This window comes from Oxyura jamaicensis, chromosome 4 (genome assembly GCF_011077185.1).
Source record: "Oxyura jamaicensis isolate SHBP4307 breed ruddy duck chromosome 4, BPBGC_Ojam_1.0, whole genome shotgun sequence".
NCBI classification, from domain to species: Eukaryota; Metazoa; Chordata; class Aves; order Anseriformes; family Anatidae; genus Oxyura; species Oxyura jamaicensis.
The window spans coordinates 52,536,825-52,563,433 of record NC_048896.1 but is presented as its reverse complement, the minus strand read 5'-3'; the positions used below and the strand labels follow the sequence as shown (position 1 = coordinate 52,563,433).

At 35.7% G+C, this 26,609-nt stretch overlaps 1 protein-coding gene across 3 annotated transcripts in view; it reads right to left on the bottom strand.

Annotated features, from left to right (window-relative positions):
- The window catches only part of LRBA (LPS responsive beige-like anchor protein), a 395,253-nt gene that overhangs the window by 340,418 nt on the left and 28,226 nt on the right, over positions 1-26,609 (bottom strand). For all 3 annotated transcript variants that reach the window (XM_035325418.1, XM_035325421.1, XM_035325419.1), the window contains exons 2-15: positions 16,870-17,101; positions 16,633-16,733; positions 14,405-14,500; positions 12,245-12,366; positions 12,011-12,137; positions 10,535-10,654; positions 10,086-10,232; positions 9,108-9,305; positions 8,056-8,189; positions 6,559-6,667; positions 6,296-6,448; positions 3,770-3,938; positions 2,382-2,461; positions 897-959 (exon numbers count right to left, since the gene is read on the bottom strand). In XM_035325418.1, the coding sequence (XP_035181309.1) occupies positions 897-959; positions 2,382-2,461; positions 3,770-3,938; positions 6,296-6,448; positions 6,559-6,667; positions 8,056-8,189; positions 9,108-9,305; positions 10,086-10,232; positions 10,535-10,654; positions 12,011-12,137; positions 12,245-12,366; positions 14,405-14,500; positions 16,633-16,733; positions 16,870-17,101 (1,851 nt within the window). The remainder of the gene's footprint in view (positions 1-896; positions 960-2,381; positions 2,462-3,769; positions 3,939-6,295; positions 6,449-6,558; positions 6,668-8,055; positions 8,190-9,107; positions 9,306-10,085; positions 10,233-10,534; positions 10,655-12,010; positions 12,138-12,244; positions 12,367-14,404; positions 14,501-16,632; positions 16,734-16,869; positions 17,102-26,609) is intronic.

Below are 26,609 nucleotides of genomic sequence, written 5' to 3'. Positions count from 1 at the left end.
TTCTTTGGGATTCAGCATTGTAGACTTGACCATGCAAACTTTAAAAAGTAAAAATATAACCTTCTTATCTGAAGGCCACATAAAGCTTTTGCTCTTCTGGTTTACTCTTATATGTTAGTCTTATTTTTTACATCTCTATATAAAGTAGAATGACTTAAGTTGCTTCACCATGATACTGCTAAGCGTATGGACCAGTAACAAGCACAGAGAATAAAATAAAAATATAGGTGTAAACAGAAAAGAAAAAGAAAACCTCTACTGCTTGAAGTTCAATTAATTCCTTATTTTACCCATTTCAAGCACCCTTACAGAGATGAGATCAGTTAGATTTATGTCCCCATTTCCCTTGTCTTTGATGTTGCATCTGGCATAAAGTGCCTTTTCCTGGTGCTAAAATATGAAGATGCAGATGTATCAGTGGTAACCAACATTTTCTCCCAATTAAGTTTATATGCTTCTTGTAGATGCCATTAACATGCATCTTTATTTTTTAATGCATGTTTTCAATTTTATTGCTTTATTTAAGAAGCAAAATAAAAAGGACTGAAAAACAAAACAAAAATATTACTTAGCCAGCATAAAACAACATTTTGTCTTTTTTTTTTTTTTTTAAGTCAGTCTCACCATCTGTTTTTCTGCTTGGCAAATCGGTTTTCAGAACAACATAGGAAACCATTTTGACTTACTGGCTTAATGAACTTCAATTTAACATTGAACATAGTGCTTAAATCACTTCAAGAATATTGGCAGTTCGGCACACTACAATAGTTAGTATTTGCTACTTCCTCTACAGAGCCATCTTGTGGCATAAAGAAGGTAATACGTGGAAATATAGATACTTTTGTGATCACAAACTGCAGAAGTATTGCACAGAAAAACAAACATTTCAAAATTACCTCATGGATAGTGAGAAGATAATTGAGGATTGCCTGCAATTCTTCTTCTTTTATTCCATAGTCCTTTAAAAATAAAGGAGTTTTAACCATCATCTTTCAAGTACAAAAGAATCATTCCCAAAAGAGCATCATTACAAGCCGTTATTGTTACACAGTATCTCAACAAGGCAAATTTGCTTTCATTTGGTTCTATAATAGTTTCATAGATAGAATATAGTTTTTTAGCTGCACAGAAAGGACCCACTGAAGGTCAGAAGAAGTGCATTAAGACAACTCCAATGCAGGAATAAAAATAGGCTGGACAGTAATACAGTACAAGAAATTGCTAGAGTAACATAACAATGCATGTTTATTGATACACAGAATATGAACTGAGAACTTTCCATTAGTAAAATAATTAAATTAAGGTGGCAAAGAGGATTCAAAGTATACCTGTATTTTTAATTATAAACCTGTTAGCTAAGCCTATAGCCAATTTTGCTTCTTACTTTCCACTATGGAATCCTAACTTCAGTTGCTTTCAATTTCACAGGAATTAAAAGCCATAAATGATCAGGAATATGCCTTGAGGGTTTTTTGGTGAAAATAAAAACAAAAATATTAGTTTATAAGAACAGGATCAGGGAAGAGCAGATTGCTTCATTTCTAGGGCTTTCATTTTTTAAAGTAAGTCTCACAATTCCCCAAAAGATTTTGCACCATTGTGTACAAATAGAAAATTTGCAGAGAAGTCAGCATATTATAATGGTCATCGTTTTTACCATCTCTGTGGAACTTTATCCTAAACTGTCCAAGCTCTGACAGAAAAAAAAAAACAAAAGTCAAACTAAATTTTAATGAAAGTCCTTTGGAGTTTGATAACTTATTTTTTCCCCTACACTTCAGTTGCATTTGCTTTAAAGAAAAAGGATGAGAATCAGGAGCAGAACTTTTCTGGTAGTTGCTGGGGCTCTGGATAACAGCACAGGGTCCCTTAGCAACACAGAGGAAGAAAGGAAAGGGAGCTAGATTCAAACACAGCGAAGACATGGCATACAGAAGGGAAGGAAGAAGAGAGAAATCAGAACTTACAATAGGAAAGAGTTAAGACAACTCTATAAGCAGTACAACTGCTGAATTGCTGTATTCCTCTACTGTGTAACAACTGGTTGTAATATTTATTGGTAGTCTCTCTCTCTCATTCTCCTCTGTCCAACTGGCCCACAGCATATAATGTCAAATACTGCTCTTTGGTCTTTAAGCACTTCAGATGCACATGGCATTTTCTTTTTTCTAAGGTAACGATGTAACAGCTCTATTTCTGATTAAAACAGCTTAAACAGGAGAAAAACACATTTTCCAGCACTGCAGTCTGTGGCAAGAGCCACAACAAAAGATGCACCTTATGTGGTATTTCTATTTACTTGTTTATAAAACTCAACATGCTTAGAAAAAAATACTATATTAAAGTGGATTTCCTTATAAAAGTAAATTCGGATATCCTACCTTCATCACTAGCTGTTTAACGAACATCAACAAGAATGCTCGCAAAGATAAAATTTCTTTTTGAGTAGGCCGTGGCCCATCTACAAAGAAAGAAAAGTAGATACATGGAATGCAAATTAACAGTGCTTAATAGCATAGCATACATTTTAACACACAGAACATAAAAGGCATTCACTGTGTGAAGAGGACACAATGATAGGCACAGCTATTTTTCTTTCATTTCAAACTACAAAATAATAATACATTCCATTACTATTTATTAGTAAAATCCCTGACCAGTGAGGTTCTAGTAAACTTTTATTAAATATGGTTTTCTAAACTCCTCTACATTTTTTTCAAAATTTGATTGTTTGCAAGATCCATGAACCAACTTCACGCAAGGAAAAAGATTGATATGAGAACTTTGTCAGAATTTCCAGATATTTTTTGCAGTTTAAGATTGTTTTTAAAAGTTCTTCTACAAAAGCTGAAAGGAAGAGCTACATGCCTTTATTACATGTTGGCTACACACAATAAAAATCAATCCTACAATGCCATATCTGAAGATTACCTGGAAAGCCAATTTGTTAACTCCAAGTCAAGACGACTTGTTTCTGCCATTTCTGTGCAAAGCAGACCTCCACTAAAACATTTTAAATACTCAAACACTGAGTAGTTCCCAGGAGAGGCAGGGTTAAAACAACAGGTGCAACCAAATGTCAAAGCCAAGTAAAAGCTTTCATACCAAAAGCAAATGAACAGTTGCAAGTAGATTTCTAGGAATAGCTTTTACATTTGCTCATAGGTTCACATTTTTATGATCTTATTTATCAGGGAAAAGCAAATCAAGTAGCAAATGCAAGTGATTATACAAGCCTACGTATCCTATACAGGATAAGCACACAGGAATATTTGGTTTAAGAACAGTTATTTTCAATACAGACCAGCCTAGTGAAAATCAGCCATTAATTTAAATAAGATTACCCTACATATATACTTTCCTTAGGTTCAATAAATCAGTTCAGAAACTGATTAAGCAAATTCATATTTTCACTAAAAAAATAGACAAAAAAGTTACCTTTACTATTTATAGAATGCTAAATACTACAAAGTATTCTTTGCCACCAGGCGCAAGTCTACCCTTTTAAAACCCTACCATTTCTACAATCACTTCCATCCAGTATTATTTCATGTGGGTCTTTGGTCACAGAGGATATTATTTTCTTCAAATGTTTTCATTAGTTTCTTTAAAAGACCTTTTTCAAGAATATCCTACGGACTCTGCTTGAACTGTTCCAGCAAACCCATTCCATTAAAATATCCGAAACACTTACAGTTCTCCTCTATACACTGCATACAGCACTGCTTAAAACAAACATTAGCTTGTGAGAGTAGAAATTAATACATACCTACGCCTTTGGGAGTTATACCACTGCGATCCTGAGGATTGACTACCCAGTAATAATACTTCAGGGTATGCATGACCAAAAGAACGGTCCCAACCCTCCGGATTGCACCATAGATGTTAACAGTGCCAATGAACTCCGTAGACAAGTAAGTATACAGGATCAGCTGAACCTACAACACCCAGTTATGAGATTAAAAATCATTAAAGAAAAATTAGAGCATATCAGGCAACTGCATTCTTAAATTTCATATATTAAAATCTCTTAAAGGAATAGATTTTCTCAGCATAGTCACAAAACTCTGAAAGCTCTTACAAACTGATGAAAAATGATTTCATTTCTAAAACTATAGATTGTTGTGGGGTTTGTTGCTGTTTGTTTTTTAAAAGACCCTGGAGATCATCCAAACTCCCTGATCAGAATAGGGTCAACTATACCAAACTGTTCTGGACTGTGCCCAGCTGGGTTTGAAAATATTCAAAGATGGACACTCCATAACCTCTCTGAGCTATTTGTTCTAGTTTGCTCATCCTCATAGTAAGGAAGTTGTTACTTTCATTTACATTGAATTTCTTGTCTTTAATTTGTGCCCCATTGCCTCTCCTCCTTTTCACTGGGCTCCACAAAGAATCTAGATCTGTCTTCCCTCCCCCACTAAGTATTTGGGCACAACAAGATGATCCTGCCTGAGCCTTCTCTTATCCAGGCTGAATAGTCTCAGCTCTCTCAGCCTCTCCTCATATGTCAGATGCTCCAGTCCCTTAATCTTCTCTGCCTGCTGCTAGACCTGCTCCATATGTTTGTGTCTCCCTTACACTGGGGAGAGCTCAGAACTGGATGTAGCAGCCCAGATGTGTCACACAAACGTTGAGTAGAAGGGGAAGACTACCTCCCTCAACCTGCTGGCTACACTCTGCCTAATGCAGCCCAGCATCTTGTTGGCCACCTTAGCCACACAGACATGTTGCTGGCTCACATATTGAGATAAAATATGTACGCTTCTATCCTCCTTCACAGATGAACTTACAAATTATTTTTTATTATTATAATTACCAGAACACTTAGCTACCAGAAATTTAAAGATTTATTAATAAAATGGCGTATTTTGTAGAGCAACATAAAAAGAAAAGACAAATGAAATGCCCACTACAATTATTTGCAGAGAGGAAATAATTCTTTTGTAAGCTATCTGTAATATTTATGCCACGGTGTTGATTCTTGATATTAGTTCAGAACCTGAAATTAATGACTGTTTGCATAACCACATTTCATGTTTTTTGGAGTTTGACAAAGGATTAACATAAAACTTTCAAATGATCTGTTTAAAAAGCAAAACAAAATTCCTTAAAAAAGTGAGGGCTTTAAGTCCTCTCCAAGAACAAAGGACTGAAAATGTTGTACTACATCAAAATACACCTTTTAAAGATCTTAAAACAAGAGAAAGACTAAATATAGTAAATTCCAAGCCATGAGTAATCCTTCAATTTCTTCGTGAAAAAGCAATAACCTACACAAGGTTTTCCATTAATTATTCCCATGTCTATACACTATATCCAGAAAGTATTGAAACAACCACAAATGTTCTAAAAAATAAATCAAGAAGTAGAGGGTTCATCATGAACTTAATGAACAAAGAGGCTGCCATCCTGTGGACAAGTGTTTTCTCCTTGGATGATGTTATGCGTAAAACAAAATGACAGAGGGTAAATGTTGAGAGTAACAAAACTTTGCTGATCAGATAAAGTCAAGAAAAAAAATGTCAAAGATTTTTTGTCCAATATATATTTTTTTTAATTTCCTTCGGTTAATGCTACCTGTAACTAGAAAGATTCCAACATTTATCAGAAGTACTGACTTCACACAGAAAGTATCCCTTTATTATGGGAAGGTGCATATATAAGCATTTAAGCCTATAATAAATTTATTTCTTTACTGCTGAGAAATAATGACTTAAGTAATTACTTATTAATTTACGTTAGCTGTACCAAACAAATGTTTTACCGTAACCTCAACAGTAACATTGTTAGTGCTGTCTCAGTTTTTGAAATGAGTAACAAACTCCCATGGAGGGGATCAAGAAAAAAATCTGGTAAAAAGATTTTACGTAGAACTAACTGGAAAGCTTCCAGCCAAGCAGTTCATTCTCAAAGAACACAGACTCAACAAAACAAAAGAACTCTTCAGGGACAACGTCAATTTAAACAAAGACTGCAAGTTAGACACCCAGCATGGTTTCTCTTAAAAATTGCTGGGGTTTGCCTATTACTCCATCTGAACGCTGACTGGGTCAGAAACCCCAGAAGTCACCACACTCTGCTCTGCTGAGTGCTGCAGGTTTCCAAACTTGCTGAATGTTTTGGGAGTTTGCAACACTTGACCACTATATGCAGAAGAGTAGCCTGGAAACAGTTCCTGTGTAATTTCTGCTGGGAGCCAGGATCTTGAATTGTGGCAGGCAAGGCTTAGTCTCAAAACTTCTGAAAAAGATATATCAAAAGGTACCTTATTCATAAGAATAAACAATTTTACCTGTGCTGGGATATGAATCCATATTGCAGGGTTAAGGAGAACATGATCACACAGCTGTTTCAGCAAGGGCACCCCATTTTGTAAGTTGCTCAGGTATTTTGAAAAGGCAAGGCATAACTCTAGTACAGCTCGTGTAACATGGGCTTTGGAAGACTGTAAAAGAAAATCTGCTTAAGCAAGAACCCTGCAACAGTCTAGGAAGATTATTTCTCCCCCCAAAACCCGCAACATTAATGCGAGACATGAAAAAAGTATTGTTTTACCTTTTCCAGACTATATCCTATCACAAGGAAGCCCTTACAGGAAAGCATCTGTTCTTGCATAGCAATGGAGTTCTTCAACAACTCCATGATAAAAGCCAATAATGTAGAACTGAAAAATATAGTATTTTAGTAAAGCGTTACCACAATGAGACAAAAGGTATTTTCAAATTAACTCTTCCAACACAAAGACCAGAAATAAAATTAATGCATTAAATAAGTGCTTAGATCAGAATTTCTAAAACAAAATCAAAGATTGAATTTAGAAAGCTCTAATTTCTTGCTATTAATGCATTTCTAACTTGAAACTTTGGACTCTGAGATAATAGCAAAATTATTTTAAAAACACATTCTTGCAGAACAGCAATATTGCGTGTGGTTCTCTCTGCTTCATGTTTCAGTTACAGAATTCTGCAAGATCAGAGACAAATGCTATTCCACTTGATACTGCTTTGCTTTCCCATGAGCACATATTGGAAGTATTTCTCTAGACAGCTTTGCTACTGGTTTGAATTAATACAACTCCACAATGCTGCCAGAAGGAATGTTCATGCCCCTGCCCTTGTGTCACAACATTAGTGCCTACGTATCAACACCAGCCAGCCGAAAAACCCTCTCTTGATAGGTTACTTGGCATCTGGATCAAATCCTCGACTCATCACATAGATGTACAAGACTGAGCCATCTCAGGAGAGGTCTTGAGATACACAAATGGGCTGAAGGAACATTGTGGCCACTCCCTTTTCACGACAGTATGGAAGTAGATCATTTTTCAACAGTCATGAAACTACAATTGCAGTGAAACAGAACAAATAAACCATGACTCTAAAAAGCAATTCATTTGCTTTAGTACTACTCTGAGGAATTACTCCAGTTTCTGTGCCTGTTCAGAAGTTGGACTGAGTGAAAACAGTGTTGAAACCAGAGGAAAAGCCAAAAGATTTATACGCTCTTAAAGCCCAGAAGTAATAATGAGTAATAGAGGAAAGAAAAATGACAGCTCTAGACCATTTTAGGTTTTACTTCAGATGTCAAAATACTATTTCAAGAATGCTAACAAGTGAGCTGAAAACAGATCACGTTTTCATTCCTCTGTTTTGCTTTGAAGATCCATCTTCCATAATGTCTAAAGACAAAAAAATCCAAGGAACAACTAAATATAACTGAAAATTTCATATTTTCAGGGCTTTCTCTAGAAGCCCTCCCCAATGGATTTTCTGTGACAGGAATAAGCTCAGAAAGAGTTGTCCATAATTCTGTTACACAACAAAATGTGAGGTAGAAAACGCATGCCTTTTGATTGTGTGAACTGTCAAAGAAAATTCAATACAAACTTACTTCACTATATGCTGAACTCCACCACCATCTTTTTGTTTTTAGACATAACTGATCGTTCCACAAGTGAATTTAAACTACAATGCTATTTATTAGAGCAAGAGCTAATTTCATATACATAAAAAAGAAACAAAGAACAGAACACAGTAACTACAACACACTCACCAAACAGTTGTGTCTACGTGGTCTGATGAATATTGCCTGTAGTCCAATTGTGCGAAGAGAGGGAAAAGTACCTGCACTCCTCCAATAGAATGCAGGGCACTTTGTATAGAATGTGTTAAGACTGCTTTCACATCCTGACAAAAAATAAATAGAGATCTCTTTGAGAAACTGTTATTAATAGTTTGTTAGAAACAGTTCAAAATTTCTTCAATATAAAAACTGTACTATTACCAAAAAAGACCTACAGCTACAGCCACCCTAAATGCCCTGTCTGGCTTTAGAGACCATCTGCACTGTAGATACTCAGATGAATATATAGGAGGTGGCTTTCAAACTCTAAAACAAGTCTTTAATAATATGGAAACTCTAGAAAAAGCTTCTAGCAAATTAAAAGACTAATGCATTCAAAGCATAGGGAAGAAAAGAGTATCATATCAACAGGGCAAAGGACTGGAGATAGGCAATATTTGCAGAGGACCCATTAGGAAGAAGAATGTTTCCGACAGGTTAACACAGTTTCTTAGTAATACGAAGATTTTTTAGGCTGTAACCTTTTTAAAAGAAACCTTTTCTTAGAACTGATGTGCATCCATATTAATTCAAGAAGCAGATAACACGTCCACACACCAATTAGGTAAAGGTCCATCTGACTATACGCACAACATTACAAACTGAAGTAGAATTATGAAACAGAGGGAAGGAAGATCAGAGAAGATCGGTTATTTTCCTCAATGCAGTTAACACAGATGTTCCAGTTCAGAAAATGGCCAGAAAAAAGTCAGGTGGCCTGACAGTATACACAGGCTTGGTAATTTCAGCAACTAATATTGACTCCTCACCACCCACATCGCTTCAGAGATTGAGATAGTAAAGTACTCAGCTGTGTTAGGAACTGCAAGAAGAACCGAGATGACCCAGAGAGAAAAAAAAAAAAAAAAATACATTTATCAGCAGCTACTCCCTATCTCATCCAAATCCCTGTAAAATTTGATTTTCAGGTTTTCAAACAAAAATCACCTATATCCTCCAAATCTATGAAAATGTTGATATACCTGCAGCATGAGCGCATGTGGTGAATGAACAAAAATAGAAGGGTTATCCTTAGGGGATGACTCTAGACAGAGCTGTGCATCTGTAGCCCTTGGATTGTACATAAAAGCAATAGCACTGGATAGTTTGCCATCATACAGCAATAATTTGTGATGTTCATCAAGGAAGAGATCACTTTCTGCCTTGAATTTAAATGTTCCCTGGAAAGAGAAGCAGGGTTGAAGAAAAGGAAAAAAAAATAGGTCATATACATTGAAAATACAGTTTTGAACACAATTATTAACAGAAAATGACATTGCTTCTTAATCAATTTTACAGAATTACAACTGCAAGATTTCTGTTTTGACCCCTGAAGAGTGACATTGCCAAAATAGTAGATAATGTGAAAGTAAGATATTAGCTAAGAAACAGAATGACAGTCAACAATGTTCACTCAGAAGGAACTAATAATTGAGGAACAGACAGAATAGGAACCATCTTTTCAACGTATGTTTGTACAGCTGCTGGGGAATAAGTCTTCAATTAGTACCCCTCAGGGCCATGACAAAACAAATAATAAATCACCGCAACAAAACTAATCTTCAGCACTAACTTCACACATTAAGAAAAACTGACTAGCAAAATCAACTACAAATCTACTTTCCTAAAACAAATACATAAATACTTGATCTAGTTTTCAGCCTCAATGAGGAAGTTAATCTAGCCAGAGAAAAGTGTTGTTATCCCTCTCCCAACCACCAACACAGAAATTTTGAGATGTAAACAAGAACCCAATTAAATAATTGAATTAATGTTTACTTGTAGTTTGTAAGAAGATACGTAGGCGCTTACGGAAAAAAATGTGGAACAGTTTAATAAAAAAATCACATGGTATGAATATTTTCAGAGGCACATAGAGGTGTCACAACATTCTTAAAATCCACCATAAAGAACATTATCAGAATTAAATTTTGCAAGCTTTATAGTCAGTTCCACACTACCTTATATCCCAGACCAAGCTGATAAATGGCAAAGATCTGAGCAGCATTGAGAGCCTCACTAAAAAGGTAAACAGATGTCATTTGTCCACAAAACACCCGATTGGCATCTGCTGTTTCTGAAGAGCCCAGGAAACATTTGTCAAATGTCTGAAAAGAAAATAGGGTTTAAATTAAACCACACAAGTAAATTATGCTAATCATATAGGTTATCATTTTTATATTTTAAAAAAATCTTCAGGTCTTAGCAGAAACAAATATTAAGTTTTTAGATGTATAAGCAGAATCTATTTGCTTACCAAAGAGCCTGCTTACTGATTTTATTTTAACATTTTTTTAAATGCATAAAATAGGGGAAGTTTATTTTCAAAAAGGTAATATAATGGTAAAGGACAACTATTTGATCCATCAAAATGATCAACTACAGATGCTGGTATACAGAGATTACTTACATCACTGGTGTTGACAAACCATGTTATTTCTCCGTAAGATGCCAGCTCCCCATTCACATAACATCGAAGTTCACTATTCTTCCAGCGGTTATAGATGTGCACAATAGTAACCATATACCACTAAACAATAAGAAAACAATTTATAAAATTCTATAGACACTTAATGTAGCTCAGTCATTAAAGTAGGGCATGCTACAACAAATTCAAGTTTCTTTGAATTAAGATTGAAAGTTTTATGTTAAGTAAAAAAGACAACATCGTTGGTGAGTTTTCCTGCACAGCTCTATCAAAGGATAATCTATTTTTCCACAAAAAGTAGAAAAAAAAAAAAAGCTTAAAAGCTTAAAAGATATTTATGGCATAAAACTCAAAAAAAAAATCATGACAACGTAGAAACATATTTATACTGAAACCACTAAGTAAAAAAGTTCTAAGCTGGGTTACACTTAGAATGATGGACTACTGTAAACGTTGTCATTCCAAAGAGCAAGGATGGTTCCAGACTTTAAAGACTTTCAAAGGCTGTACATGTCAAATTGTCACAAACAGAATCCATATTTACAGCAAGGGATTACTGATAAGAAATTCCTGAGGAGGCCTGCTGTCCCACAAAACGTTTACAGCAGTTGCTCCAGAAACATTAGCAGAATTTCTAACTGAAAAGGAAAACACTTTCAACAGAGCATAATACTACTTAATAGACAAGCAGGTCTTGAATATTAACAATAGAATCAACTCGTGTTTTAATTCTTACATTTAAAAAGATTTATAGAGTTCCAAATGTAAGGGGATATGTTCTGGACAATTCAATTAACATGACGTATAAAAGATTAATTCAATGAATCTGTTGTTTTCTACCCTGTAAAAAGAGCAAACTCCTAGTAATTGCCCTGGTTTGATAAAGAAAAATACATATGGGCTAGTAAACACTCTTTCTAAAATAACACCGCATTTGTCCACGCTGAGTATCAAGCAATGACCGAAAGACAAAACACTTGTGGAAAAGAAGAGAAAGTCTGGAGACAGGAGGAAACACAGTATAAACACAGGAAGAAAAAAAAAAAAAAAAAAAAAAGAACTAGACTTCTCAGAGAAATCACACAAGCTTCAAAAATGTATAAAACCTCTGCTAAACTGCACTGTCTAGCTTTTTCTTATGCATATAGTAAGTAAAATTTAAAAGACATATGAATTCAGAACAAAAATTCATTTTGCTCATTCCAGTAGAAATATTCTTCTGCTGGAATATTCTTCTTCTGCAGAAATATTCTTCTGCTTCCAGCAGAAATATCTTTCTTATTAGGGTGAACCTAACAACACCAGTCCCTGTAGGATACATTTTTAGAGAACATTCTACAAATATAACACCTAGTTACACATGTACCTAGTTAACTCCTAGTTACACACGTGTAAACACATGCACATTTTTGTAATTCATGAAACCCATTTCAAAAGATTTTACTATTTTTTACTCACCTTTTGTGGCTTGAAGTCAAATTTTACACAATGCTGAAAACCTTTTCCCTTTGATTTTATGGATGTTACAATCAAGCAGCCTCCAACAAAGTGAGCAGAATAGCCAAGTCCTTTGTTCGTTCGAAAACTATCAAATTAGAACAACGTCAGCATTGTACATAGATGGAAGCAGAAACCATTAAACCAACAGTAATAATCGGATATCAGAAATATGGTTCTTATGTTAATACTCACCAATATAAGTAAGGCTTATCCTTGTCCACATTGATATTATTTACAGGATCCATTCTTAACCAAGTGTGAAAAGTAAATCCATTCTGGTAGGGCCACTTGGCTATAGGAGGTAAGGCAATAGCCTAAAAAAAAAGCAAAGTTGTTCATGTAAAACAATAAACATTGTGATACAAAGAATATTCAGTTTAAGACATACATTAACAGATGTGTGCATGACCACTGTGTATTGTTCCTCTAACCAAAAAAAATCTGGCTTAACTTCCATACTTTTTTGTACACCATTTTTTGTACTTCATTGTTAAATATTTGATAAATCTAAATATTTAAATACTGGTCTTTGTATCTCAAATAAGACTATCAATAGTAACCCATGCTTCAAAATTTAAATGCTTCAGTGGAATCATTACAACATAAAAACTCCTCAAAATGTAAATTCAAGATTTATTTTTGTGGTAGCCTATCATAATAAACGAATTTATCAACTTATTTTCACATAGTGTTGGCAGTCAGGAAAATAATTGATCACGAAAGTAAGTGGGCCACAAAAAAAAAAGAGAAGCATTTATGAATTTATATAATAATTTATTTAAATATCAACAGATTATTTTCTTTCTTGAAATTCACATCCAGATAGTCGTCCAGTTAGAACGTGACAGTCTTAAAAATTTCCTTCAATTTCCTTGGTGATACAATCCCTAGCCAAAATCCCGATATCAAACACTGTATAAACAGTAGCTTAAAAGCTCCTAAGTTACAAACTGTGCAGCTGGGCCCTTTATTTCAGACAGTTGGGTTTTGTTGTGTATTTTTTCTTCAACATTACCATCAATTTTTTTGCAACACACTGATCAAAGATGCTGTCCAGAGTATCAATGCCAATGAACAAAAAAACAAAGAACATGAGTGTCAAACTCCCATGCTCCATTCAGCTATCCTTGACCAAATAAAACGCTATAAATCCTTCACTATATACCAGCTAATTAATCAAATTGCATGTCTTTGAAGCCAACTTTTGGGAACTGGTAGTACTATCATTTGGTTTAAATCACAATGGATTTTGGAGTATTTTATTAAATACTTAATATCTAAGACCTCGATTTAAAAATAAATGACAATATTGACATCGGAATTATTGAAGCACCCCAATATAGTTCAGGCATTCAATAAATTTATCAGAAATTAAATGCAAGAATAGTACATTAACAGCCAAAACAAACAGACTTGTGTCTATTGCCAAGTTCCACTATATGTGAAACATAGTAAGTGCAGCAGCACTCTTCTAGTAGTCCACATTTTTCAATTTCAAGTTTTCATTCCGAAGAAGGACATCATGTCATCAAGTTGGTAAAGTTTACTCTCTAGCCACCAAGACACAAAGGTAACAGGTTGTGTGACGAACATTGCATAGAGTCATCTGATAAATTGGTTTCTGAATTAACCGTGAAGTTGTGAACGTACCATTTCATCCTGAAATTTTAGGAGCAAAAGCACTGACACTTCTCAGAGTGGTCAGGCTGTACAGCATTTTATAACTAGCGTGTTAGTTTCAAATTCTTTTTCACGTAAACAGTACAAAAATTCAATATGAAATCATCTGAACAATTATCTAAAAAGCTAACCACTGCTAAATCTAACCATCTTTCAGTAGTATTCAACCTATACATATCTAAGATCCACATCTTCTCAGAGAATTATTAGGCACAGCACATAAGTCACATTATCTGATTGCTAGAAATATAACAAATGGCACAAGTATGGCCATACTTTCTGTGGTTTGACTAGCAAAGGTTTCTAGATGTAAGGCATTCCCCACACATACTGGATTCTAATACAAGCACCATTACCACAGAAACACAGAAGCAAGCAGATTGCCCAGATTGTCCCTGCAACAAGATGTAACTGAACAACTCAAGGCAGGTGAAAAAACTCAACTATATCCATTCTTTATGCAATACTATTTGTCCTTCCATAGTGCTAATGCACTTTTGATATCAACATCATTTAGTTCAGTATAAAATAGGTGTCAGGAAGAGAAAAAAAAGTTCTGTTGAGTCTACCTCTATGACAATGAGGGATGAGCCAAAAGAAGGGCAGGAGTATAAACAGCCAATGGTAGTAACAGAACAACAAATGAACAAATGACTTAATATATCTACATACTGCAGCACTTTTTCCTGGAAAGTTGAAGAAGGCATCAGGTCCGTATTTCTGAGGCATGTGTTTTAACACAGACAACAACTTCCCAGCGTGTGGTGGCTGACAAAAAGAATTATTACATTTGTAAATAAATGAAACACACCAATAAGACTACACACAAACAAAAAAATAATTTTAAAGCTTTGCTCATGGTTAAATAATACTCTGCTACAGCATATAGCATTTTCAATAAGCAACATTAAGAGTCATGGATTCCTTCACACTGTACACAGTAGGTGCACTGAAATGTAATTAATTGCATATCTAAATTAAGGACTTAAAGGCCATAGCCACTGTCATCCAGCATAGACTAACATGACCCTGCATGCTGGGTACTACCTCTGCCTGCTGATGCCCGTCAGCATTACCATTTGGATGGATTTGCAGTGAGCTAAACTAAATTAACTGATCCAGATGAAAACTAGTTTGGGAAAAACAAATGCAAAGCAATTCTCAGTTAGAGCAGTCTTGGATTATGGATGTAGGAAACCTGTGCCAGCACAAGTGAGATGTGGAAAACCTTGCAAGAGAGAGAAGGGAGAAATCAGCATGCAGGTTTATTTTCATCAGGTTTACAGTCATTTACTAGATTAAAGAGACTGTACTTAGATATATCCCCTCATATAAGTCCATGGAGAAAGGTTTAAGTATCAAGCACCTAAACTGAATGCTCAGTTAGTGTGAATACTTAATGCTTCCCCACCAAAACGCTAATTCTGCATTAATGTTCTCATAATAATCAGCAACTATAAACTCCAAATATGACCTAACAAAAACAGAAATCCACCAAATAGCAGTCATAGTGACAGAAAACTTGTGTTTTCTTTTACTGCTCTGTAGCTTTCCGGTAGATATATTTCCAAACTACAATTTTACTTTCCTGATCTTTTTCTCAGTGCCCTTTTTCCCTTCTTGTTAAGCACTGCATGATCCATTACAAGTACCTCAAATGTACCAAAATTATAGTCAGATAAACTGCTTCATAAATCTGAATTAAAAAATTGAGCAGGAAACACTGAATTCTGTTTAGATGTCTTCAGCACCAGAGAATTCAACTAGGTAATTTGTGTTGTAGCCAAAATACTTTGTGTCTTTACAGCACTGCTGATTTTAAGATTTATGGAGTTGTGCAACTCCATAGCAATGCAACTATGGAGTTTTTCTCTTCCTCTATATTTAGCCTTTAATAAAGAAAGGGAAATTAAATGCAAATAGCAGAGAGCCAGGAAATGAAAAATTTAACGTTACAAAGACGATTTTAATTCTGCTATGGTTAAATATAATCCGTACGTTCAATTATTAAATTTAAACCCTATATAGAGTATTTTATCTGAACTAGTTATTTCAAGAGCTCCTTTTAAAATCTGTTGTTATTTGTGCATCCAGGCTTTAAAATTGAATATATTTTAATTATTTGAAGGCAACAAAATTACTGAGCTGCCTTTTGCCTACACTAGGCAAGGTATTTAGAGATAACAGAAGTGGAATTAAAAGTCCAAGCAGGTAAACCACTGTTAAATTCCAGCAAAACAACAATTTGGGGGTTAAAAAAACATATCTGGTGGTCTCCACAAGAAAAGAATCTTTAGGGAAGAAGGCTCTCAAAAGTAAGAGGGGACCCTCTTCTTCCTTTCTAGTTCACACAGAATAAGAAGAAAACACACAATATGACTTTTCAGCTAGCACTCATTTCCTTCATTTCAATTTTTGATATAAATTCTCACTTTGCTGACTAGATAAAACTTTCAGTCTTCAGGTAAAGATAAACAACGTGAAAATAAGAACACATTAATGTGCATATGAATGTAATTTATTTTTTTCTTTTATATGTAAAAAATGTTTTTTCCTTCAATTTCACATAACTGGAGCTATAAAATTAAAAACATGTGCATAAAAAACACATGCTTAGTATTGCTATATTATTCCCAGGTGTACGAAAAGACCAATCCAGTCAATACATCCAAAATATCCCAACTTCATTTCATCACTGTTCTACTCTACATATTTTAATTGCTTTCAACTAAAAAAGATTCCATTGATAAAACAGCAGCAGGCATCCTTTATTTCCTGGTATATTTTAAAAATACTTATTTTAAGGTTATCAAACAGTCTTTTAAGTTGGAAACATTACAAAAAAAAAAACAACACCAACAACACTACAAAAATGGTTTCAGGTTTGTGTTTTCTTTTACCCATCTCCCTTTTTCTCCTTGAAGTTTGCTGAAGAATAACTTGAGCTCTCGAACCGTCAAGTTATAACTAGCCAACACACCCAGCATATCCACTAAGAGATCTGAAAGGAGAACAATATAATAATACTTAATAAAATGCAGTGTCAAATTTCTATCACTTCATTATTAATGAAGTGTTCCCATGAGATTTTACGTAAAAGGAATACAATTTGACTCATATACTAGGTGAAGCTGTACCTGCAATCATGTTGTCAGCTCTATCAATCCTCTTGAGCACTTGTTCAACCAGCCCCACTTCCGTGCATGCTTGTAGATTGCGTATACTTTTCTTCAGGATTGCTGTAAACATGCTCCACACCTCGGCCTGGCAGGTGATGTCGCATTTATCCAACAATTCTACCATGCAGGTAATGCCATCTTTTTCTTGGATAATAAAGTTCATTTCCAAGTCAAAATCGCCCCCAACAAGCTTTCAGACAAAAAAAAAAAACATTTAAAAAGTCATATCAAAATACCATTCTACATTTAATTATTCAATTATCTTATTGCAGTTATTCATTCTGCAAGGAGAAAACTATCAAACAAATAACCTAAAAAACTTAAAATAAGATTGGACAATCTATCAAGTCTTATTCTTCCTGTTTCAACTTCTGCTTCAAGATCTAACAAAGGTGATCCAGAGGTGTCAGCTACTACCAGACAATTGCTGCAAAAGAACTTTTGGGTAGTTTAAGATATGGATGTCCTGAGCTACCCCACACAGAGGAAAAGTGAAAAGATCAGTGGAAGGTTCCAAGACAGGTGAGAGAGCAAGGTCAGCTAAGATACCTTAAATGGCCTAGAGTGACCCTAAAAGCTTCCCTGTGTATGTGCTTAACGCTCCTCAAGTAAGGCAATTCTAGCCCAAAGGTGAAATATTGCCACTCACAAATGTTTAAGAGTCATTCTTGAGATACTGAATAAGGCTGGTAAAGTATTAACTGCCGATGTCATTAGCAATCACAGGTATGAAAGGGAAGTAAAGGCTTGCTCTACTTGGATGAAAGTGAAACTGCAGCACTGCTTGAAGCCTTGGACTATGCTCAGGTGCTTAAATCCAGTACTATTTCAGGTCTCCTAGATGCAGGCTTTGTTTGAACATACACCTAGTAACAGATCGCATGTGCCAGGAAAAGGCGTAGGACAGGGAGGGGGAAAATGAATAACCTACTTCATTCTAGGTTTTGTACTCAATAAAATAAAAATATCCTCTACCCCAGTCCCCACATTTCTAAAACTCTTCTAGGACATGAGAACTATATTAAACTTAAAAATGTGCCATACTTGCCTATGACATAACAGTGTACAAATAGAAATTCAGATAGGGTTGACTCAAATTCAGAACTCACAATCAAAAGTACCTCAGCCCCTTCTTGGTTCTGCAAGTCTGCCAAATAAACAACGTTATTTCTACCATATACAGTGTTCCTTCCACAAGCTTTGTCCATTAACAGCTTCAATAACATCACTCACCAAAATCATACCATGTCAAAACTGCCCCAAAAATACATACGCTAAGTTGCTTCTGCATTAGCTCCTACACCTTCTCTCAGCTAGGCAGGATATGAAGATAAACTTACTCAACAAAACAGAATATATGCTCTTCATTAACTACTGAAATTACCATACATTTTCCTCATGTGTCTAAATCTTGTCACTTTGAAGAAGCAATCTTTGGTCTTCTGGGCATAAATCAGTACTGCCAAGCACCACAAGGAGCAGAAAAAGTTCCTGGTTTTATGACAATAGACAATGTCTCACGGTAACAATTTCTAAATAGTAATTTACACTTTTCCATTTTCTCCTCTCTTGGTCACAAAAAGTAATTATGCAATTTACTATCAGATGTTTCCTTAATATCTAGGGAAATGGCAGACACCAAACGGGGAGACTTAAATTACATTCCCATCTTCTCTATATCAACTCACCCTGTCAGCTCACTCAAACAAATCTATCACGTCATTGTCCCCAAGCCTCAGTTTTCCCCTTCCTTAAGATGGAGCAGAGGCCTACCTCAAGAAAGCACTGTAAGGTAGAATTCAAGGGTAAGTGAAAATGCTGAGCATGGATTAATTCAGGTAACCGCTGGATTAATGCAGAAGTATTACAAAGCAGATACCAAGAAAAAGGTAAACACCCCTTTAAAAGCTGAACAAAATGTTGGAAAACATAGAAATACAAGCTATGCTTTGTTTTACAATAAATGTATCACCCTCTACAAAACTGAGGTATTCCTCAGGAAGCCAGTCTCTCTCACCATCAAGTGGAGAAACAAAGCAAACACTGTATTGTGTGTGCAAACAGAACAGCTCAAAGTTAAATCCTAGCCACAAAACACCTGCTAATTCTGAACAACAAATTCAACTCTTTATGCACTTGGTTTTAACTAACCAGCCAACCATCAATTATCGCACCCAAACCCTACACGACTACTAGAGGTGACCTTACCTTCACCCTATAGTCTACACCACCTATCTTTCATTTTTGGCTAGATACACTATTATCGGTAACCACCCATCCAGGAAGCTGTCAAATTAGGTTTCCAATCTAATCTGCAAAAATAAGCATTTCAGTAAGTCTGTTCTAGCGATAATTTGCTATGGTAGAAATAATTACTATTTTAACATTTCCTTTAAGGGAAAAGGAGGAGAAAAAAAATGACGGAGAAAGCAATATACTGAAGGCACCGTGCGGTTGATGTACTATATGTATGCATACCCATTAGATACACATAAGCACACACACACCACAGTATGTCATATTAACCCTTTCTAATGGTGATTTGAAACTGATCAACCTTCAAAACACAAATTTGTTTCCAATGACAGGGATCATAATCCAGGTCCATGCATTGGCTAGTTATTATCTGAGCTGCAGTAATGGCTGTGCACAGCAAAATGTAATCTTCCCAAATGTCACGGTAAGTTATGAATATCTGAGCAGCTTAATGCACCTTACTAGCCATGAAGTGTGAGAATGTAATCTTATTACCTTTTTTATGGTTGTATTTTTTTGAATAATGTAGCCTTTGAACTGATGTATAGTCTTTCCTTGCACTTTAGCATGATTTGGTCTCTAATGTCGCACAGTACATTTTTCAAAATTCTCCAATTCAACGTATTTTAAGTCTTATGCTGAGCTGCATAAACAATCTTTATAGCAACCTACCGGGTGGCATAACGTTTTCTCCCTTTGGCATGCAGAATTAAGTATACGCTTATAGCAATGGTTTTAAAGTGCAACATTCAAAGTATTCAAATACATCTTCACAAATTTTACATTTTGCCATTTATATTTACCTTGAAAATCTTGAGCTACTGGTTTAGTAAATATATATTTTTAGTACAATGTTTCTACATTTAGCTGGCTGAAAGCAGGGAGGATACAGCCATTGTCAGCGACATGCCCCAAGAATGGTTTTTTCCCCTTAACTTTAAGAACCAAACAAATGAGAAGTCAACATAATGACATTAATTCTAAGTATATTAAAAAAAAAAAACTGCATCACTTCTAAGTAGAAAAAAAAAAAAATGAACATATCAGACCTCTCTTTGCCATGAACCTTTCATCTAACCTAAAACAGGAGAAGCGATCTTACATTTAAGAGAGCTGGTGCACCCTATGGGTGAGCAAATTTCAAACTAGAGTATGCAGAAAATTACTCATAATAAATACAAACTCCACTTTCCTCAACAATCATGATCTAGATTATGAATCCAATGTCAAGTCATTTTTAAATACTAAATATTTCAAAAGCTTGTAAGAAAGTATTTCAATGCACTGTAACAGGAAAAGAAAAAGGAAAAAAAAACACACGTCTAAGACCACAATCAGCATTTCTTTGTGAAAATCCAAATTATTTGTACTTGGGAGAACTACAGACTTGGATTTCCAGAGTTTACCTCACACCTTCAAAAAAAGGCTTTACACTTCTATAGAACTTCCTCCTTCACCTGGTTACGAAATAACCTACACAGAGAGACAAGTTTCTTTGCTCCCTGAAGTCATGGAAGAAAGAACTATTCACCATGCAAACTGTGACCTCACTTTTTTTCCTCTCAAGATTCATTTCATACAAAATTGCTTCTTTAGTATATCAAGACAACAGATAGAGACAATGCCTATCCAATGGACAACACCTATCCCATGGAAAAAAAAAAAAAAAGTCAATCAAATAGCAAACCAATTCTATCTCAAAGGAAATTTTAAAATGTATGCTTGGCCACAAAGCTGGATGCACAAAGCTAATGACTGAAATCTATTCAAGTAAGGTCCTTACAAAAGCTAAACATTGAGAAAAATGTGATGAAGCTAAACCAGCGGCTATGTGAACAGTTAAACATTTGATATTCACCTTACATTTTCCTTCTATTTACAAAATAGCTATGTTACCCAAAACAGTCCTGTTCTTACTGCCATTTTAGTCAGCTGACTCACAGTTAACAAACAAACAAACCACCAACCACATTTGTCAACTCTCAATGATGAAACCTGAATGCAGCTCCTGGAGAATACAAACACAAAGAAGATGGATTCATTTTATCCATTATGCTTACAATTAATAGCAACTAGCAATGGAATATTATTTGCCTACATTTACTCTCATCTCCCACCAAAGCAGTAACCCACGAGCTGGTCTCCACCCCTCTGCACACGTTCAGAAACTCAGAACAAATCTATCTATCGTCAGAAAGACGTGTCAAAGATTTGGGACATAAAAGAACTACAGTTTCTTTAGGGTGAGGATCTTACAGCATCATGAGTGATCCCAAGCCAGTCCAATCCCTTGGGTACACACAAAGAACACAGAGTCAACACTATTGGTACACATCCTGGGTGTGATAAAAAGACTGTTCTGATTTGGAAATGCCTCCACAGACCAGAAGAAGCAGCTGGGGAAATAACTCTCACATATTATCATCACTAGCAATCCGTTCTCTGTCCCTCACCTCAGATTTTTTCATGTGATCTTTTTTATTGCAACACTTGGAGGTGAGAGCAAACTAAAGCATGAGTAAGATACTAAGAGAAGATTTGTTCTCAAAGTCTGTTGACAGTTTGGATATTCGTATCCGTGACATTAGCATGAATGTCAAGTCAGAGAGATCATGTCAAAGAGGGCTCACACCCAGAGAGGTTACAGAGAGGCAAGGAAGGAAATGAGAAAGCCTGGATGTGATCACAAAGAACAGTGGGGAAAATGCACACATGAAAGGCGTGGTCATAACCTTCTAGGTAAGATGCAGAAGATTTAAAGCCATTTGCTACCTGTAGCAGTAGCTCAAAGTTTAAAGTAACATGAGACCAGGAATCTGCAAGTGACCGGTGACACTTCCTCAGAAGGCAAGTTTACTTCAGCCTCCGATCCAACACTATCCAAGTCATACTCCAAAAAATGAAATACAGGTAGTAGCTATCTCCCCTACTTTCTAAAGGGGAAAGGATGGGCTGGGGTGTGTGGGGGTGTGTGTGTGTGTGTGACATTTTTAAGTTTTCTTGTTAATTATATGCCTTCTCTCACTGTTGCCAAGTTCCTAAGAAAAATCTGGGCCTTCATTTACTTGGCAAATAAGAAAGGTTCATTTCAAAACAGGTACATGAGTTTTGTTGTATTGTTGAGCATTGCACAACAATATTGTACCCACCCAAACCCGGATGTTTTATATGGATTCCATTCAATACTGCTATTAACTATGAACAAACCTGCATCATTCAGGAAAAATCATCCCCATTGCTTCCCTTCATGGTGATTTATAACAAATGTTCTGTATTAAACAGAATTTCAAGATTCTCCCTCCTTTGGAAAGTGCTCTAAAAGTAAATTTACTAAGTACACAGAAGGTGTTAAGAGCCTACTACTGCCACCTAATGTTGGACTGGAAACCGTTAAGCCAGCACTAGCCTTTTTTTTTTTTTTTTTTTTTAAGAGCATCTCTGCACAGTATAATTCTCTTCCTCTCCATCACAGCTTTATATCAGCAGCCTATACCTCACACTCTGCCATAAAGAAAATATATATATGTATTGCCAGGAAATAAGACTGGGTAAGATTTCAAACTAGCAGAAAATTTACACTACATTAAAATCACTCTCTCAGCTGAAATAAATGGAAAAAAAAGTACATTTCTTGTCCCCATAGATGGAACATATCTGAAGCATCTTTCTGGTGGTGATGCATACCTATGGGGCTCTCCTTGCCAAAGGAGGGAGGAAAGTTCTAAAAGGTAACAGCGCTGACAACAGTTATGCTCTGTTTACTATAGCTAATAATCATGTGTTTTCATTCTGCTCGCAAGCATTTTTATGCCAAAGTAGTCCTCTAATATCAGTTCCTAGTGTGCAGCTGAAGTCCCAAGGCAAGCAGAACAGAGCAAGGATGAATTAGTTCTATACAATGTTTTCAAACGCAAATTGAATTCAAATTTTAGGTTTTGATACTTAAATCTATTTTAAAATACACAGCAAAGAATGAAATTCAATCTCTCTCTTAAACCATGGACTGATTGATCCTTTTATAAGTGAAGCGATTAGCAGTTACGTTTTAACCTACAAAAACAAGTTCCCTCAAGAAATCTGTATTTATTTTATCATTTTGATATTCATTCAAAAACCTCTTCTCAGTACAAACAATCCAGAAGTCAAATTAAAAACAAATACCATGCTCGATTTTTTAAAAAGTTACAGCAACTCATAACATCATGCTGCTCTCTCTTCTGGAAATTCAACAATCGATTCCAAAAAGCAAGTCAGAGACAAGTCCAGTACGAAAAGTTTTAATCTCCTTCCAGACTGTATGGACCCACCTAGAAGTAGGGCAGATGATACAAAAAGGATTGCCAACAACAAAACACTCATCGTGGGGACCCAGGAATCCACACTCTAGCACGGCAGGCTCACCCAGCACATCTGGGGGCCATTTGACAGGTGCAGCTACAACTTACCTTTATCACTTCAGAGAAAAAAACAGGAGAGGGTACAAAACTAATGCTCGATGGGCTTTTGTTCAAGCCAGAACCTGGAGGGAAGCAACCCTTCACACCTGAGGAGGCTATGCTACCATAAGCTTTAACCTGAATTCCTGAAGAAACAAGAAGTTACCCAGCTGATATCTTGCAGATCAATTTTAAGACAAAGCTGACTTGCAGTACTCTCTAAACAGTGGCTAAAACATTTACAAAACCCATCAGCTTCCTTAGTTTGGTTTGTATTACAGATCTCAAAATATATTAGCATAGATATAGACTACACCTAAATCCACCTGAAATTCACATCTTTCCAATTTCTGTATTAATAGTATTACATTCTGCTTCTGTTTTAATTAACTTTTTTCCCCAGTGAATCTCAACCTGTGATATCATTTAAGATACACAAGAACGATATGACTCCAAGAGATGGTTTAATAATATGCAAATTCATAGCTCCATACAGGAAATGAAATATCCTAAATTTTACATCACATCAGATTCATGTATGGATTGAAAGTAAATAAATCATTTAAACCATGATACAGAGAACCTTTTTAAATTTGCATTTATCTACAGTAAATACTGCCATGTTCTTTAATAGCTTGCTAGTGCAATCTTAGCAAACTAATGATTTATGGTCGTGACATTTTAAAAATCAGAGATCTGTCATTTTATGACAGCCAGTAGAAAGTCAGCTCAAGTTACAACACTGAATTTACACTCAAAGACATGAAACGCAGATAGCAAAGCACTGTACCATGCCATTCATTTCATCATCCCAGCACTTGCCTTCCTACCTAAATTTCTAAAAGTTAACTAGCATTTTTATCTGAATTTACAAGAGTACCAAAAAATAGATTTTTTCAGGATCCAGACACATTGAAGTCTGGAAATATCACCCATCAGCAAACAAAAACAATCTGCTGTTTGCTTAGAGAAAAGGACTAAACCATACCTCGGTCATCAAGCTGTGCTGGTCTGCATCCTGTCCTGTCTTAACCAAGGAAGAGGCCCAGAAGTTAGTATTAGCAATATGATTTGAATCAACAAGTCCGGAGTGGAGAACAAACTCTGTACTCTGGATGACTTTACAGAAAAAGCACCCTGCTTGTGCCTACCTCCATCAGTTAAAGGCATTCACATGCTATACTGAGCATGTGCTCCCACATTATGCCCATAGTCCAGAAAATAAAAAACAGAACAACAACAATGTTGATATGGACTTTTCAATCAGAAACTTTTAAACCACGTAAATTAATATGCAGAAGGCCTTACACAATTCCTTTATGCAAGATTTGATTTGTACAGTTGAAAGCACGTAGGTCAAATTTCTCTTACATTTAGGCTCCTTTATTCCTTTAACACAATGAATATCTTGGTTGTTCTAAAACAGTGGTAAAAAGAAAATTTTGTCAGGTAGTCTGAATTAAACATTTGCTTAGGATATATTTTCGGAGTGTGAAAAAATAAAATGGTATCTTCCAGAACAGGCAAAGGGAACGCTGTATCTTCATTTCACCACCCACAGTACTCCAGTCAACTCTTGTATAGCAAGGTCACTGGGCATGCTTCTAAGGGAGGAAAAAAACTGAAGGACATATGTCCGAGGGCTTACTTTTCCACAGCAAATACATAATTTGACTTCCTCTGAATTGAGTAATGAGTCACCTAGATCAGTGTTCTCCAAAGTGGTGTGCAAGATGGTTCCTCAGGGTGCAGGAACTATTTTTTGCATCATTAATGAGTAAAATCATAAAAACGCTATTTCATTTTCATCTCACCTCTTTTAGTTTCTATTTTTGTGTGTTTTATAATACATTAGTACAGCAAAACATATATATAATTCATAAATATACACACACACTGGGGCTGCTTGAGCAAAAAAAAAAAAAGCTTGGAATCCACTGTCCCAGACAGAAAACAGAAATTATATCCTGATATTTTCTACAGAAACAATACATCTGCCTGGTATTTTACAGGAGATTGTGCTAGTAGGAGCAAGAAGCCACCACTCTCCTTAGAGAACCTCAAGTTTCTGTCCTGCAAGCCTCAGACAAGCAATCCCTCATGTAACTTTTCATTGAAACAGTGACTACTGCATACTTGCAAAGTACTTTACTAAAAACAGTGTAACAAGGGAATGCTAGAGTTAAACAAGGTTATGAGCTTATTCTAGGAAACATGCTTGAATGTGTTTTGCAAGCTTGTAGAGACATGGGGATAGCAAGTAGGGGGTGAAAGGTCAAAGGAACAAAGGAAATCAAGGAAAATGAGCAAAACAGAAGATGTTCCAAACACAGGATTATAGAATAATAGCAAAGAATAACTTTACGAGAGGAAGAAATAAAAAAAAAAAAAATCAAAAAGCCAAAAGAGAACAGAGGGTGAAGTGAGCAATCAGTTTACTTTTTAAAGCTCTGACAGGTTTTATCAGATTTAGCAACAGTAATGCTAAGTATTTCCTCTCCTACTGAAAGTCACAGCCCTCATATAGCACATGCTAGAAGCAAATGTGATGGCAGTTGAGGACCTGGCACACATTTCATAGCTCAACAGATGAACTGCAGGGAATTTCAGCACAACTAAATGCACCAAATTACAAATTACACAGAAACCAAGAACCCAGCACATCTGTTTCTGTCATTTGTGATAACACCTTGCTCCAGAACAGCTGGAAAACAGCACTCCTGCCTTCTCAGAACTGGCCAAGATGGTCTGTCACAGCTAAAGCAGAGATGGGTAAGAGTTTGGATATAAGGAAGTTGGAATTTCACAGCAAAGAGAAACAAAAGCCATGATGGATTCAGATAGCTAGGCTGTCAATTTAGGCAGGTCAGAAACCCTCAGCTTGCCAGGGCAGTAATAGTAAATGACAAGTGATAACACTTTTGCTTCTCTGTTTCCTTTTTTTTTTTTTAAGGAATTTAAAAAAAAAAAAAAAAAACTTTCTACAGCTGTGATCAACATGGGAGA